This window comes from Dictyostelium discoideum (genome assembly GCF_000004695.1).
Source record: "Dictyostelium discoideum AX4 chromosome 4 chromosome, whole genome shotgun sequence".
Lineage (NCBI taxonomy): Eukaryota > Evosea > Eumycetozoa > Dictyosteliales > Dictyosteliaceae > Dictyostelium > Dictyostelium discoideum.
In genome coordinates, this window is record NC_007090.3 from 2924293 (window position 1) to 2941792 (window position 17500).

A 17500-nucleotide genomic window follows, 5' to 3' on the forward strand; every position below is an offset into this window, starting at 1 on the left:
TTTTGAATATATCATAAAGGATAGAAAAACATTGGGTAGGGTTCATTGGATCTATATTATCATTGATGAAGGTCATCGTATCAAAAATAAAAATAGTAAACTCTCTGTACAATTACGTCAATATCATAGTAGAAATAGATTACTACTCACAGGTACACCATTACAAAATGATTTGGGTGAGTTGTGGGCATTGTTAAACTTTTTGTTACCAACTATTTTCAATTCAGCTGATACTTTCCAAAATTGGTTCAATGCACCATTCCAAGCAAAGGGTAAGAATTTAATCAATGTCAACGAAGAGGAGTCTTTGATCATTATCAATCGTCTCCATCAAGTTTTAAGATTTTTCTTATTACGTCGTTTGAAATCAGATGTAGAGAGCCAACTTCCAGACAAGAAGGAAAAAGTTATCAAATGTAATATGAGTGCACTTCAAATTGCAATGTATAGATCATTGGTAGAGTATGGTGTACTCCCAATCGATCCAGATTCAAAGGAGGGTAGAAGTGGAAGATTGAAAATGAAAGGTTTCAATAATATCGTTAAACAACTTCAAAAGATTTGCAATCATCCTTACCTCTTTAAAGATGAATGGGATATCAATGAGGATCTCATTAGAACCAGTGGTAAATTCGATACTATGGACCAAATTCTAACGAAAATGCATGCCTCCAAACATCGTGTTCTCATTTTCACTCAAATGACAGAGGTTATCAATCTAATGGAGGAGTATTTCTCTTTGAAAGAATGGACTTTTCTTCGTTTGGATGGTTCAACTAAACCAGAGGAACGTGCTCATTTGGTTGTCGAATGGAATCGTCCTGATTCACCATTTTGGATTTTCGTACTCTCAACTCATGCCGGTGGTTTAGGTATGAATTTACAAACTGCCGATACTGTAATCATTTTCGATTCCGATTGGAATCCACAAATGGATCTTCAAGCTCAAGATAGATGTCATCGTATTGGTCAAACTAATTCTGTGTCGGTGTTTCGTTTAATCTCTGCCAACTCTATCGAAGAGAAAATTCTAGGTAGAGCCACCGATAAATTGGAGATCGATGCAAAGATTATTCAAGCCGGTATGTTTAACACTCATTCCAACGATCAAGAAAGACGTGCAAAATTGGAACAATTCCTTCATGGTTTCCCCAATAATACTTTGGATGAAGTACCAGTGGATCTAAAGGAAATCAATAAATTGATTGCTCGTGATGACTTTGAATTCAAACAATTCCAAGAGATGGATAAAGAACGTTTGAAAGTGGATCAAGCAAATTCAAAGAAAACTAGACAACCAATTAAACCACGTCTAATGATCGAAAAAGAATTACCTGAATGGGTTTTGGCAACTCCTGTCACCGATAAGGATGAAGATATCGCTGGTAAGAAACGTTCAACCGCCATTGCTTCTGCCAATAGTTTTGTTCATGATAATTTAACCGATAATCAATATGCTAGAATGATTGAAAAGAATATGACCTTTGAACAGTATAAAGCTCATTTAGAGGCAAAGAAATTAAAGAATGGCAAATCTAAAAAAGATGGTGAGAAAAGTAAAAAGAAAAAAGGTAAAAGTAGAGGTAGAAAGAATAAATCTGATGATGAAGACTCTTCCGATGATGAACTTGATGATGAAGGTATTTCATCTGATGATGATGATAATAATATTAATAATAATAATAATAATAATGATAATAATAATAAAAACAATAATAATAATGATGATGAAGAAACTGGTGCTATTCAAAAACAAATCGTTGAACGTCGTCGTGCTACCCCTCAACAACGTAAACAACAACGTCAACAACAACAAGAAAAACAAAATCATGAAAATAATAGTGATAATGAAAATCAAGATGATATTATTCAAGTTGATGATCATCCAACTAATGGTATTGAAAATAGTAGTAACAATAATAATAATGATGATAATAATAGTAATGGTAATAGTAATCAACAACAACAACAACAACAATCCAATAATGGTGAAACACCAACACCTGCTAAAAAAGGTAGAGGTAGACCAAGATTATCAAATAATCCAACTCCAATTAAAAGAAAATTAGATGATCTTAAGGGTAAATCTGATGATAGTCCAAAACCATCAAAGAAATCTTTAATGTCTGAAACAGAAACGAGTGACAACGAACAATCAATGGATTCTGGTGATAATAGTAATAATAATAATAATAATAATAACAGTAATAATAATAATAATAACAATGAAAAAAATAATAATAGTAATGGTGAACCAAGTGAAAATGGTAGTCAAGAAAATGTAAATGGTAATGGTAATGTGGCTTCTACTGCTGCAACAAATGGTACATCAGTTCATACTCCAGGTAAAAGAGGTAGAAAGAAGAAGATTAGACCAAACCCTGAAGATGAAGAAAAGGATAAAGATAAAGAAAATGAAAATGAAAATGAAAATGAAAAGGAAAAGGGAAATGAAAAAGATAAGGATCCAACTTCAACCACTTCTCCTACCACAACTACCACTTCAACTTCAGCAGGCACTTCTTCTGGTTCATCATCATCAGTTTTAAATACCCCACTTTCTCCTGAATCTCCTTTTACAACTAGATCAGGTAGAACAAGATTTCCAAAAAATTCAACTGAACAATAAAATAACACCAACCATGTTAATCCAAACAAAAAAACAAAAAAAAAAAAAATATTTAAAAAAAAAAAATAAAAAAAAAAATTAAAAATATCTATTTTCGTTCATTTTTTTCATTTCATTCGTTCGTTTTTTCATTTTATTTCGTTTTTTTATTTTTATTTTTATTTTTTTTTATCAAATTTCATTTTACAATATCCCATAATCTGCAATGAAAATTGGGGTAAAATAAAAGAAATGTTTTATTGAAATTTAAAAGTTATGACCAAACTCTTAGGATCATTTCTAGAGTATCGTCTATTAAAATTATTCATCAATAATTTTTCCTCTTTCACAGCTAGGATGATGATATACACTCACTACACGAAAGCGTGAAACCGTTATTATCGAATGATTCATTTATTCTTTATTAATATTGATGACCGTCTAATTCAGGGATGAATTGGTTGTGTGGTGGGATTCGTACTGGCTCTTTTTTTAATTAATTTAACGAAAAAAAAAAAATAAAAATTAGATATTTGTTAATAATTTTTTATTTTTTTTTTTTTATTTTTATTTTTTTTTTTTTTAATTATTATATTTTTTCTATGATATTAACAATTAGTATAAATTAAAATTAAATAAAATGGGTAATTTTTTTTTTTTAAACAACAAGAAAAGGAAATTTCAATTGTTGTAGTAAACAAAGAAAGAGAACTTGATGTTTTTTTGGTATGTTTATTTTATTTTTTTCTAAATTTTTTTTTTCATAGCACTATATCGAAACTAATTACCAATTTATTATATGTATAATATAGAACGTCTATGCAAATTCAAGTGATCAATTAATTGGTGAGAAAATTTACAAGAAAGGCGATATTGAAGAATTGGTTGGTACCAATAGTGGTCATTATTCAATTATCATTGATAGCAATGGTGAATCCGATGACGACCAACATCCAGTTGGTATTGAAACCCATTTGGTAATAAAGAGACCAAACATTTCCAATGAAACTGGTTTTGGTAGTTTCGCACATAGGAACTATAATTCAGATAAATTAATTAAAACAGTAAAAGTTGGTAAAGCACTTTTATTACATACAAAAGAATATGTTGAGGCTGATAATTGTAACAAATTTTTCATTCTTGTTAAACATTTTAATGATTTATTTTATAAATTCATTCAAGAACAATGTAGTGGTGACATTTACTGGGTAGAAAGAATAATTGCCATAACTATGCAAGATTTTGCTTAGAATATTTGCATTTATCATGGCCTGATTCTGTTGTATAACCAACCGATGACTATCCATTTTTATTGGATGTTTTAAAAATCCAAAAATGTCCATCGATTGCAACAAACCAATCATAAAAATTTCCCTAAAACATTTGAGAAAAAATAAAAAAAAAAAAAAAAAAAAAAATAATAATAATAATAAATTATATTCTCATAGTAATTAATTAAATTAAAAATTAATTTATAACATGATTTTTAATAAAATTAATTTTCATATCTTTTTTGAATAAATTATAGAATTTTTTACAATTAATAAAAAAGGCCAAAAACAGATAATTGTTATTTTGTTTTATTTTATATTATTTTTTTTTTTTACTTTAATATATTAAAAACCTATTTAGTTGAATTCTTTTCCAAATACTTTTTCAAAGTAAGATATTAATGTATAATTATTAGATGATGATTGGTTTTTTAAAGTTTCTTCAAATATTTCTAGATTTGGTTTAAAATTTAAGTCTTTAATTATAAAATCAATAAAGTCAATATATCCATATTGAAAAGAAGTCTCGAATATACCTTCAAAACCGATTGTTGCAATTTCATCTTTATATTTTTTATAAATATTAAGGTTTCCATAAATTCGAGCAGCATTTTTAGTTACTGCAATTAATTCAAAGAAAGGTCCATATGGTCGTGTTTGTTCATTTAGTTGTTGTTGTCTTGAATTTATTAAAAATTCAATTGTTGATATATCATTTTTTTTAACGATTTCCAAAACTGTTTTAATCTCAACAAAATTTCCATATCTATTATATCCATTGTTTGAAAATATCATTTCTTTCATTTTATCAAATTGACCATTTAAATAATAGCAAGTAAATAATCCTTCATTATCATCAGTTTTAATTTTATGGGGATAATTTTTTAAAATATGATATTTGTTTTCAACTTCTAGATAAATATATCTTAAACTTTCAATTTTACTATTTTCAATACAATCTATTAGTTTGTTTAAAGTTGATACTTGAATTTCTTTATATGGTTTTCTTGTAAATTGTTGGTCAATATATTTTTTTAAATTAATATTATTTTTGAAATCATTAAAATTTTCAATCATAAAATTAATATCACATTTTAAAATTGAAATATTTTTTTGACTAGATAATAATGTATATTGTTGATAATAATTATTTTTAAAATGGTTTGCAATTTTATAATTTGAAATTATTTGACCAAAACAAAATGATTTTTCAATTACAGTTGGTCCAGAAAGTTTTTCAAGTTGATTTTTAATATAATCAAACATCAATGGTGATTTAATTGATTCAATCACTGATGTATTACAAATTGGCGGAAGACTCTCAAATGCCATCTTAACCAACTCGATATCATCTGATAATATGACCTCTTTAATTAAGTCGATTTTAATATTTGGAATTGATTCAGAATAAATAGCTGGAATTTGTTCGATTGCATCTTTATAATATTGATGAATTAATTCTTTTTGATTTTTAACAAAACGAAATTTACTATCTGAAAATTTACCAGTTTGTACTTCTTGAAATGGATGTTTGTATTCAATTCTACCAAAAGAAGAAAATTTTTCAGGATAAAATATACCAAACATATTTGGATGAAGACATGAACTAGGTTGTGATTTTAAATCTTCATTTGATATCATTTTGCTATTGTATTTAAATTTATGAAATAAAAAATTTTCAATTATACTTTCTTTTTTAAAAATGTGTATTATTGCCATTTCATAAATTGATTTAACTCTTTCATCATTTGGGTTGAATTCACCAATTGTTGTTGATAACTCTTGTTTTGTAAATGATTTTGAAATTTCATTTAGTTCATTTTGATTTTTAAAACTTTTAAAACTTTTAATTTCATTTATATATTTTATTACTTGGTTTTGATTATTTTTCATTTGATCATTCTTTGAAGGTAATATAAATGGATTGTTATTTTTATTATTATTATTATTATTATTATTATTATTATTATTATTATTATTATTATTATTATTATTATTATTTTTATTATCATTATTTTTATTATCATTATTATTATTATTATTATTATTATTATTATTATTATTATTATTATTATTATTATTATTATTATTATTATTATTATCATTATTATTATTATTTTTATTACTACTATTGTTGTCGTCATTCAAAATTGACTTTAATTTTGGTTTATATGAATCACTAAAACAATTTAAATTATTTAACCTTAAAATTGTTTTACATAAATCTATAATTGAAGATAAAGGATAAGAGAATGCATAAAGTTGAATACAAAGTTTTGTATTTTTTGAATTTAATGATTCATTTGGTGTTTCGTTGATAAATTGTGGTATTTTAATCTTTTCAATTAAAAATTCAATCTTTTCATTAAAGTTATTATTATCTTTAGTGAAATAAATATTTTCAGGTGAAAATACAGTTTCAAACCATATACTATTTAATTGCGATTCTGTAATATCATCATTTGATTTAAATAATTGATTGAAAATATATTGTGCAACTTTTAATGACCCAATTGCAATAGCATTTTTAAAAAAGTTAAATGATAATTTTTTACCATTTGAATAATAATAATATTCATTAATTACTTTCATCGATGCAACATTATCATAAACCAATGATAAATATTTAATTTCTCTTAATGATTTTAATTTTTTATTTTTAATACCATCATCATTAATTTCTGTTGACAATGGTGGCAATTGAAAATATAATTTATAATTTTTAAATAAATTTTTAAAAAATTCTTCATCATCTTTGAAAACATTGAAAATTGATGATTTATAATAAACTCTTATTTTTTTAAATTTTTTAGCATCTAATTTATCTCTTGATAAATTTATAGGTAAATAAGTTTTATTTAAATCACCTCTCGAGTTTGAATCGGTTTGCTGATCATCTTCTGGTGAATTACTACTGAATATTAATTGTTCACCTCTGATAACTTTACATTTTAATAATTCTGTATAACCATTTTTTATCATCCATCCTACTCTAACAATTTCTTCATATCTATAAATCCCATTTCTAAATTCTGATTTTAAACTTGTGAATATTAAATTTTTTATATATTTATTTCTAAAAACAGAAAAAAATAATTTTTCAATGTCATAATTATTATTATGATTATTATTATTTTCAATCTTTAATTTTTTTTTATAACGAAATGGATCATCCATTTATGATTTTGATTTCAAAAAAAAAAAAACAAAATTTTTTTTTTTTTTTTAAGATTTTTTTTTTTTTTTGATCAATAAAAAATAAATAATAAAGAAAAAAAAATCTTTTTAAAAAATAAAAAAAAAATGTAATAAAAACACAAAAAGAAAATTTAATTTTAAACTTTTTTCTAAAAATTTTATACTTTTTTCTTTTTATTTTTTCGTTATTTTTTAATTTTTTTTTTAATTTTTAATCCCATAATTGTATTAATTAATTGATATAAATAAAAGAAATGATTTATTGAAATTTAAAAGTTATGACCAAACTCTTAGGATCATTTCTAGAGTATCGTCTATTAAAATTATTCATCAATAATTTTTCCTCTTTCACAGCTAGGATGATGATACACACTCACTACACGAAAGCGTGAAACCGTTATTATCGAATGATTCATTTATTCTTTATTAATATTGATGACCGTCTAATTCAGGGATGAATTGGTTGTGTGGTGGGATTCGTACTGGCTCTTTTTTTAATTAATTTAATGAAACAAAAATAATTTTATAAAAAAATTGGTAAATCAGATTTCATCCAATAAAGGCAATAATTAATGATGTTATTTTATTAATAAAAATTATTATTTTCATTTTTTTTTTTTAAATTTTAAATTAAATATAATAAAAAAAAACTAATTAATTTTTGATGATATTTCTTGATTTTTTTTTTATTTTGTGAAAATAAAATTAAAGGAAGTAAAAAAATAAATAATTAAAAAAAAAAAAAAAATTTTTATATATTTTATTTTATTATTTTGACACATTTATATACACTTTTTTTTTTTTATAATATATTTTTTTTTTTTTTTAATAATTTTTTTTTTTTTTTTTAGTTATTTTTTTTTTTTTTTCTGATGTTAATAATTAGTAAAAATTAAAATTAAATAAAATGGGTAATTATTTTTTTAAACAACAAGAAAAGGAAATGTCAATTGTTGTAGTAAACAAAGAAAGAGAACTTGATGTTTATTTGGTATGTTTATTTTATTTTTCAAAATTTTTTTTTTTTTCACAGTACTATATTGAAACTAACTAATAATTTATTAATGTATAATACAGAACGTCTATGCAAATTCAAGTGATCAATTAATTGGTGAGAAAATTTACAAGAGAGGTGCTATCGAAGAATTAGTTGGTACAAATAGTGGTCATTATTCAATTGTCATTGATAGAAATGGTGAGTAGGATGACGACCAACATCCAGTTGGTATTGAAATCCATTTGGTAATGAAGAGACCATACATTTCCAATGAAACTGGTTTTGGTAGCGCCCCAAGAAACTATATTTCAGATAAATTAATTAAAACAGTAAAAGTTGGCAAAGCACTTTTATTACAAACAAAAGAATACGTCGAGGCTGATAATTTTAAAAAAGGTGTCATTCTTGGTCAACATTTCAATAATTTATTTTATAAATTCATTCAAGAACAATGTAGTGGTGACATTTACTGGGGTAGAAAGAATAATTGCCATAACTATGCAAGATTTTGCTTAGAATATTTGCATTTATCATGGCCTGATTCTGTTGTATAACCAACCGATGACTATCCATTTTTATTGGATGTTTTAAAAATCCAAAAATGTCCATCAATTGCAACAAACCAAACCTCTAATCAAACAAATTAAAAAAACAATAAACTTTTATTCTTTATTATTATTTTTTTTTTTCATAAAATGATATCATTTATCATTAAATATAATAATATTATATTATTTAATTTATTTTATTTATTTTAAAATCTTTTAAATGATGTTTAAGGTAGTTTTTCACACATTTTATATATGATTGTTTAAAGTTAAATAAAATTTTATTGGTATGGTGTTTGTATTTATTGTGTTTTTTTTTGCTTGTATGTGTGGAAACTCTGCCAACTAGGTTGGAACGAAAAATTTGAAATGGATCGAATTGAACAAGTTTTTTTAATATTCAAAAAAGGAATTAAAAAGTTTTGCCAGTATTAAAAAAGGCAAAAAACAGATAAATGACATTGTTATTTGTTTATTTAATACTATTTTATTTTAATATTGAAAAACCTATTTGGTTGGGTTCTTTTCCAAATACTTTTTCAAAGTAAGATGTTAATGTATAATTATTAGATGATGATTGATTTTTTAAAGTTTCTTCAAATCTAGAAAGATTTGGTTCAAATTTTAAATCTTTAATTATAAAATCAATAATGTCAATATATCCATATTGAAAAGAAATATAGAAATCACCTTCAAAATCCATTGTTTCAAAATAATCTTTAAGGTTTTTTAAAATATTAAGGTTTCCATAAATTCGAGCAGCATTTTTAAGTGCCCTAATTAATTCAATGAAAAGTTCTTTTGGTCTTGTTTGTTGTGTTTGATCATTTTGTTGTTGTAGTTGTTGTCTTGAATTTATTAAAAATTCAATTGTTGATATATCATTTCTTTTAACGATTTCAAAAATTGTATAAATTTCAACAAATCTAACACATCCATTTTCTGAAAATATCATTTCTTTCATTTTATCAAATTGACCATTTAAATAATAGCAAGTAAATAATCCTTCATTATCATCAGTTTTAATTTTATGAGGATAATTTTTTAAAACATGATAATGGCATTCAACTTTTGGACAAATATATCTTAAACTTTCAATTTTACTATTTTCAATACAATCTATTAATTTATTTAAAGTTGAAACTTGAATTTCTTCATTTGATTTTCTTGTAAATTGTTGACCAATGTATGTATTTAAATTAATATTATTTTTGAAATCATTAAAATTTTCAATCATAAAATTAATATCACATTTTGAAATTGAAATATTTTCTTGACCAGAAAATAATGAATATTGTTGATAATAATAATTTTTAAAATGGTTTGCAATTTTATAATTTGAAATGATTTGATCGAAACAAAGTGAATTTTCAGTTGGTTTAGAAAGTTTTTCAAGTTGATTTTTAATATAATCAAACATCAATGGTGATTTAATTGATTCAATCACTGATGTATTAAAATTTAGTGGATGAAGACTCTCAAATACCATCTTAACCAACTCAATATCATCTGATAATATGACCTCTTTAATTAAGTCTATTTTAATATTACCAGAAAAGTGAGCTGGAATTTGTTCGATTGCATCTTTATAATATTGATGAATTAATTCTTTTTGATTTTTAACAAAACAAAATTTACTATCTGGAAATTTACCAATTTGTACTTTTTCAAATGGATTTTTATAATCAATTTTAGCAAAAGAAGAAAATTTTTCAATTTGTATTTTTTCATGATTTTTATAATCACTACTAATAAAAGCAAAAGGTGAAGAAATTTTTTCAAGATAAAATATACCAAACATATTTGGATGAAGACATGAACTAGGTTGTGATTTTAAATCTTCATTTGATATCATTTTGCTATTGTATTTAAATTTATGAAATAAAAAATTTTCAATTATACTTTCTTTTTTAAAAATGTGTATTATTGCCATTTCATAAATTTTTTTAACTCTTTTATCATTTGACTTGAATTCACCGATTTTTGTTGATAACTCTTGTTCTGTAAATGATTTTGAAATTTTATTTAATTCATCTAGATTTTTAAAACTTTTAAAACTTTTAATTTCATTTATATATTTTATTACTTGGTTTTGATTATTTTTCATTTGATCATTTTTTAAAGATAATGTAAATGGATTGTTATTTTTATTATTATTATTATTACTATTGTTGTCATTCAAAATTGATTCCAGTTTTGATTTATATGAATCATTATTTAAAATATTTAGTAGTAAAATTGTTTTACATAAACCTATTATTAAAGATAAAGGATAAGAGAATGCATAAAGTTGAATACAAAGTTTTGTATTTTTTGAATTTAATGATTCATTTGGTGTTTCGTTGATAAATTGTGGTATTTTAATTTCTTCAATTAAAAATTCAATCTTTTCATTAAAATTATTATTATCTTTAGTGAAATAAATATTTTCAGGTACAAATACGGTTTCAGACCATATACTATTTAATTGTGATTCTGTAATTTCATCATTTGATTTAAATAATTGATTGAAAATATATTGTGCAACTTTTAATGACCCAATTGCAATAGCATTTTTAAAAAAGTTGAATGATAACTTTTTACCATTTGAATAATAATAATATTCATTAATTACTTTAATTGATGCCACATTATCATAAACCAATGACAAATATTTAATTTCTCTTAATGATTTTAATTTTTTATTTTTAATACCATCATCGTCATCATTGTCATCATCATTAATTTCTTTTTCTTGATTTTTTTGATTTTGTTCTGGTAATTGAAAATATAATTTATAATTTTTAAATAAATTTTTAAAAAATTCTTCATCATCTTTGAAAACATTGAAAATTGATGATTTATAATAAACTCTTTTTTTTTTAAATTTTTTAACATCTAATTTATCTCTTGATAAATTTATAGGTAAATAAGTGTTATCGAAATCACCTCTCAATTTTGAATCATAATAAGTTTGTGGACCATCTTCTGGTGAATTACTACTGAATATTAATTGTTCACCTCTGATAACTTTACATTTTAATAATTCTGTATAACCATTTTTTATCATCCATCCCACTCTAACAATTTCTTCATATCTATAAATCCCATTTCTAAATTCTGATTTTAAACTTGTGAATATTAAATTTTTTATATATTTATTTCTAAAAACAGAAAAAAATAATTTTTCAATATTGTTATTATTATTTTCAATTTTTAATTTTTTTTTATAACGAAATGGATCATCCATTTATGATTTATTAATAATTTAAAAAAAAAAAAAAAAAAAACAATAAAAAAAAAAAACTTTTTTAATAAAAAAAACTTAATTTAATAAAGAAAAAAAAAAATAAAGAAATAATAAAGAAAAAAAACCCTTAATTTGAAAAAAAAAAAAATTTTAAAAAAAAAAAAAAAAAAATGGAGGGAAAAAAATTAGGTTTTCATTTTTTTTTTTTTTTTTTTTTTAATCCCATAATTTCTTTAATTAATTTATATAAATAAAACAAATGTTTTATTGAAATTTAAAAGTTATGACCAAACTCTTAGGATCATTTCTAGAGTATCGTCTATTAAAATTATTCATCAATAATTTTTCCTCTTTCACAGCTAGGATGATGATACACACTCACTACACGAAAGCGTGAAACCGTTATTATCGAATGATTCATTTATTCTTTATTAACATTGATGACCGTCTAATTCAGGGATGAATTGGTTGTGTGGTGGGATTCGTACTGGCTCTTTTTTTAATTAATTTAATGAAAAAAAAAATGAATTTAAAATTCTTTAACCAATAAACCAGATTTTATTCTTTTAAGGCAATAAAAATTTAATTATTTTTTTAAATGGTTCCTGATTAATACATATTAAAAAAAAAAAAAAAAAAAAAAAAATTATAATTATTATATCATATAAATAATTTTTTTTTTTTTTTTTTTTTTTAATTTAAATAATTTCAATTATCATGATATTTAATTTTAAATTTTTTTTTTTTATTATTTTATTTTTTTACTTCCATTAATTTTAATTTCAACAAAACAAAGCAAAACCAAAAATAGACGAAAAGAAATCACACAAATTTGTGTTTATAAAAAAAAAAAATAAAAAAAAAAAAATCTTTTTTATTTTTATTTTTTATTTTTTAATTTTTTTTAAAAAAAAATTTTAAATTTTTCAGACGAGCATTTTTGACTCATCTATTTTTTTTTTATTTTTTTTAAAATTTAATTTTTTTTTTTTTTTCCCTTTTCTTTTTTTTTTCTTTTATTAATTATTTATTGTGTTTCATTGTTTATAACAATACCAATATAAAATTTAAATAATAATAATAATAATAGTAATATAAATAAAATTAAAATAGAGAATAAGATTAGACTGTAAAATAAAACAATAAAAAAAAAGAAGAAATCATGGGTAAAAGTAATACGATAGTATTATCCAATGAAAAGGATATACAATTAAGAATTCAACAATTAGAAGAAAGAAAAGAGAAAAGAAAGAATGTTAAACTTTTATTTAGTCCAATTAAAACAACAAAATACTTTTTATATATTTTAAAAGATACCCTTGTCAGTGGAATTCGATATTTTCAAACTAGACCATTCTTATTATTCTTTATTGCATTATTTGCATCATTAACTTTTATTGCAGTTTATGTACCAGGTGAACATCAAAAGGTAAATAAATAACAACAATAATAATAATAATAATAGTAATGCTATATATATATGTATATTAAAATTTTAATATATTATTTTTTTTATTTTTTTTATCAAAAGTATATGGGTAAATATTCAGATTTAATTTCAGATTGTATTTGGTGGGTTGGGTTAGGTGTATTATCATCAATTGGATTAGGAACAGGATTACATACATTTGTATTATATTTAGGACCACATATTGCCAAGGTAACATTGGCAGCAACCGAGTGGAATAGCGTAAATTTCAATGTTTATGGTGCCAATAGTTTTATTCAACCAGCAACAGCAATGATTGGTGGTGTTTCATTTTGGATGATTTTACAAAAAGTGCAATGGGCAGCACTATTTTGGGGTGCAGGTACAGCCATTGGTGAATTACCTCCATACTTTGTCGCTCGTACTGCAAGATTAAAAGGTTTGAAATTAGAACAAGAAAAGAAACTAAAAGAACAACAAGAAAAACCAATCGATGAAAAAGATCAACCAAAGAAAGGTCTTTTAGAAAGATTATCTGAAAAAGTTCCAGCTTTAATTGGTAATCTTGGTTTCTTTGGTATTTTAGCTTTTGCTTCTGTATGTTTTTTTTACTTTTTTTTTTTTTTTTCATCACCAATCATCCATTTTATATTAATATTAATATTAATAATAATAATAATAATAATAATAATAATAATTATTGTTTTTATTTATTTAGATACCAAATCCATTATTTGATTTAGCAGGTATTACATGTGGTCACTTTTTAGTACCATTTTGGAAATTCTTTGGTGCAACATTCATTGGTAAAGCAGTTGTTAAAGCACATATTCAAGCATGTTTTGTAATTTTAGCTTTTAATATGGAAACACTTACAATGGTTATTTCTTTTATTGAAGATAAAATTCCATTCCTTAAAAATAAAATTCAACCAATTTTAGAAAAAGAAAGACAAAAATTAAATTCAACTGTATCAGCAAATTCACCAGTAAGTTATTTTTTATTTTTTTATTTTTTTTTTTTGATCACTTTAAAATCTAAAAAATATCTACAAATACTAATATATTAATTTTTTTTTTTTTTTTTTTTTTAAAAAAAAATATAGAAAAGTTTAGTAGGACTTGCTTGGGATTGTGTTTTATTTTTAATGATTTCTTATTTCTTAATGTCAATTGTTGACTCAAGTGTTCAAGAATATCTTATCGAAAAAGATAATAAAAAGATTGAATTATTGAAATCAAAACTCGAAAAACAACAACCAAAAGAAACTAAAAAAACAAAATAAAGATTTTAAATAAATTATCATTCTTTTTATTATATATTAAAAAAAAAAAAAAAAAAAAAAAAAAATCTAATTTTAAATATCTATTTTTATTTTTTTACTTTTTTTTTTTATTACTATTTTTACTATTATTATTATTTTTATTATTAATTATTATTAATTATTATTTTTATATTACAAAAAATTTACATTATTGGGAAGAAGACAGTTAAAGAATGAATATTTAATAAAGCATCAGAATCGAATTTATCAAATTTTGATAAACTAAAATTTAAAGTTTTTAAATGTGACAAAGTTGATGGGTCTTTAATGATTGATTCAATGAAAGACCAAGGTAAACCATCTTGATGAGAGATATCTAAATCTTTTAGATGGGGAGTTGAATCTATGATTTTTCTAAGTATTGGTTCTTTAAAGGAGCAACCGGCTATATGAAGATTTTGAATGGAGGACATATATTTGAAGAGTTTTGAATCAACATTTACAATTGCATTTGGACAGAAACTTATATCTAGTGAAGTTAATTTCTTTGCTTCGGATAATACCTTGATCAATTGTTGTTCATTGATTGCACTTGCAGCGATTCTAAGTGTTGTTAACTTTGTGCATTGTTTAGCGATCTTATTGAAACAATTATCACCACTGGTTAAATCGAAGCACCAAGAGGCATTCAAATAGGTTAAACATGGGAATGAAATCAACTTCAATGCTGAATTGGTCAACTTTTTACAATGTGATACGTCCAACTCTTGTAATAATGAACATTTGAGTAATGATTTGATACCTTGTTCAGTGATATTACCACAACCACCAATTAATAATCTCTTTAAAGTTGGATAAGAAGTGGCTATCAATTGTAGTGTATTATCATTTACAGAGGTAACATTGAATAGATTCAATGATACCAATGGTATCTTTGAGAGATGTTTTACAAACTCATTTGAAATACCAGTACAAAATGATAAATCTAATTCTTGTAATTGTTTATATCCACTAATATATTGAATACTAATATCAGTTAATCTTGCTAATCCTGATAAATTAATTTTTTGTATATTTGTTAAATCAATTGTTGTATTTGTTGTTAATTGTGGTATATTATTTTCATTGTTATTATTATTATTTATATTATGATTATTATTATTTATATCTATTAGTGGTGCATTTGTTGAAATCGACGAAGTTGTATCTAAATCCATATCATCTTCAGTATTATGACTATCATGACTATTTGTATTACTATTATTATTATTATTATTATTATTATTATTATTATTATTATTATTATTATTATTATTATTATTATTATTATTATTATTATTATTATTATTATTATTATTATTATTATTATTATTTTGTAAATTATGATATAAATTTGAAATTATAAATATTTCACCAAAAATTGAAAAGAATTGATCATCCACTAAATTCTTTTTCTTTGCCATACTTATAAATTCTTCTCTAATATCTGAGATTTCATAAATTTGTGATACTTTTTTTGATGGTATCTTTTCATGATTTCTTAATAAATATTGAAAACAATATTGTTTCAATGTTGATATCTCTCTTTCTAAAGGCATCATGATTGCTTTTCTTGATTTTATTAATTTTTTTTTTTAAATTTATGATTATTTTAATTTGATTTTTGATTGATGATGGATTAATAATTTTTTTTTTTTTTTTTTCTTTTTTTATTTAAGAGATTGATTAAATCAAATATTTGAGTGAATGAATATATGAATTAAAACAAAGAAATAATTATTTTTTTTATAATTTTTATTTTTTTTTTTTGTGTGTTGTATGTTTTTTTTTTTATTTTTTTTTAATATTTTTTTTTTGTTTTTTTTTATTTTTTTATTTTTATAAAAATTAAAAATTTAATTAAAAAAAAAAGTTTTTTTTTTTTTTTTTTTTTTTTTTTTTTTTTTTTTTTTTCCCAAATTCATCGAATTTCGAAAATAAAAAAATAAAATTACTCCATTTGAAATAGATATGATCTCAGATAATAAAATAAATATTTTTCATAGGTAAAAATAAAATTTAATCAAAAAATTTCCACAAAAATAAAATACCAAACTAAATAGAAATTTTAGAATAAAAATAGAAATATTTAATTTGTTTGTAATAAATAAAAATAATCCCTATTTAAAATTTTTTTATTTTTTTTTTTATTTTTTTAATTTACCCAGCTATTGTTTTTTTTATTTTTGGTATTTAAAAGATATAACCATTTTTTTTTTTTTTTAATTTTTTTTATTTATTTAAATAGGAAAGTATATTTAATTTATTTGTATATTATCAATTTTAAAATTTTAAATATTTTCAAATAATATTGTAAAAAGAATTTTTTTACATGTAAAAGTAAATGAAAAATAAAAAAAATTAATCAATAATTTTTTTTTTTTTGATAACATTAACAAAATTTTGTATACCATTTACCAGATCAGTTATCTACATTAAAAAAGAAGGGGTGTTTAAAAATACAATCAGTTTTATTAATAGAAAAAAAATAGATATTTGGTGGGTAAATTATTAGAAAATATGGGTTTTTCAAATTTTTTTTTTTTTTTATTTTTAATTTTTTTTTTTTTTCCATTTTTTTTTTTTAAAAATTATTTTTAAACCTTTTTTTTTTCACTTTTATTTATATAATTATTTATTAAAAAATGAAAAAAGTACAAACTGAAAAGTGTGATCAATGTAGCACAACTGTTTATTTTGCCGAGCGTGCAACTACTGATGGTAATGAATAAAATCCAGATATTTATGTTAACATTTTTAATTAATTCTAACTAAATCAATTATTTAATAATAGGCAAAATTTTCCATACAAAATGCTTAGGTTTATATTTAAAAACTAAAAAAGTTCCATTACTTGGAAGATATCCAGGGTAAGTCATCAATATTAATAATCTCACCACATCTCAAAAAAATAAAA

General features: G+C 22.1%; 9 protein-coding genes across 9 annotated transcripts in view; 6 read left to right on the top strand and 3 right to left on the bottom strand.

The window, feature by feature from the left end:
• Window positions 1-2629, top strand: part of DDB_G0285205 (SNF2-related domain-containing protein) — a gene marked incomplete at both ends in the record, with an annotated part of 4926 nt that extends 2297 nt beyond the window's left edge. Inside the window, one exon of the mRNA XM_633250.2 lies at window positions 1-2629. This exon is cut by the window's left edge and continues 2096 nt beyond it. Within this exon, the coding sequence (XP_638342.2) occupies window positions 1-2629 (2629 nt within the window).
• A 619-nt stretch (window positions 2630-3248) lies between these two features.
• Window positions 3249-3858, top strand: DDB_G0285207 (hypothetical protein; the record flags this gene model as incomplete). Its single annotated transcript, XM_633251.1, has 3 exons — window positions 3249-3252; window positions 3279-3334; window positions 3421-3858. The coding sequence occupies 3 exons, from the start codon at window positions 3249-3251 to the stop codon at window positions 3856-3858; spliced, it is 498 nt and encodes a 165-aa protein (XP_638343.1).
• Window positions 3859-4236: 378 nt separating this feature from the next.
• Window positions 4237-7056, bottom strand: DDB_G0285169 (hypothetical protein; the record flags this gene model as incomplete). Its single annotated transcript, XM_633252.1, has 1 exon — window positions 4237-7056. The coding sequence occupies one exon, from the start codon at window positions 7054-7056 to the stop codon at window positions 4237-4239; it is 2820 nt and encodes a 939-aa protein (XP_638344.1).
• Window positions 7057-7984: 928 nt separating this feature from the next.
• Window positions 7985-8280, top strand: DDB_G0285171 (hypothetical protein; the record flags this gene model as incomplete). The annotated part of the gene is made up of 2 exons (XM_633253.1): window positions 7985-8068; window positions 8155-8280. 2 exons carry the CDS (start codon window positions 7985-7987, stop codon window positions 8278-8280), a joined length of 210 nt encoding a protein of 69 aa, XP_638345.1.
• Window positions 8281-8322: 42 nt separating this feature from the next.
• On the top strand, window positions 8323-8628 carry DDB_G0285195 (hypothetical protein; the record flags this gene model as incomplete). Its single annotated transcript, XM_633254.1, has 1 exon — window positions 8323-8628. One exon carries the CDS (start codon window positions 8323-8325, stop codon window positions 8626-8628), a length of 306 nt encoding a protein of 101 aa, XP_638346.1.
• Window positions 8629-9109: 481 nt separating this feature from the next.
• On the bottom strand, window positions 9110-11851 carry DDB_G0285173 (hypothetical protein; the record flags this gene model as incomplete). The annotated part of the gene is made up of 1 exon (XM_633255.1): window positions 9110-11851. The coding sequence occupies one exon, from the start codon at window positions 11849-11851 to the stop codon at window positions 9110-9112; it is 2742 nt and encodes a 913-aa protein (XP_638347.1).
• A 1162-nt stretch (window positions 11852-13013) lies between these two features.
• On the top strand, window positions 13014-14565 carry vmp1 (transmembrane protein; the record flags this gene model as incomplete). The annotated part of the gene is made up of 4 exons (XM_633256.1): window positions 13014-13280; window positions 13383-13877; window positions 13999-14268; window positions 14386-14565. The coding sequence occupies 4 exons, from the start codon at window positions 13014-13016 to the stop codon at window positions 14563-14565; spliced, it is 1212 nt and encodes a 403-aa protein (XP_638348.1).
• Window positions 14566-14659: 94 nt separating this feature from the next.
• DDB_G0285177 (hypothetical protein) lies at window positions 14660-16145 on the bottom strand (the record flags this gene model as incomplete). Its single annotated transcript, XM_633257.1, has 2 exons — window positions 14660-14687; window positions 14752-16145. 2 exons carry the CDS (start codon window positions 16143-16145, stop codon window positions 14660-14662), a joined length of 1422 nt encoding a protein of 473 aa, XP_638349.1.
• A 1083-nt stretch (window positions 16146-17228) lies between these two features.
• Window positions 17229-17500, top strand: part of DDB_G0285203 (hypothetical protein) — a gene marked incomplete at both ends in the record, with an annotated part of 459 nt that continues 187 nt past the window's right edge. Inside the window, 2 exons of the mRNA XM_633258.1 lie at window positions 17229-17304; window positions 17378-17453. Of these exons, the coding sequence (XP_638350.1) occupies window positions 17229-17304; window positions 17378-17453 (152 nt within the window). The remainder of the gene's footprint in view (window positions 17305-17377; window positions 17454-17500) is intronic.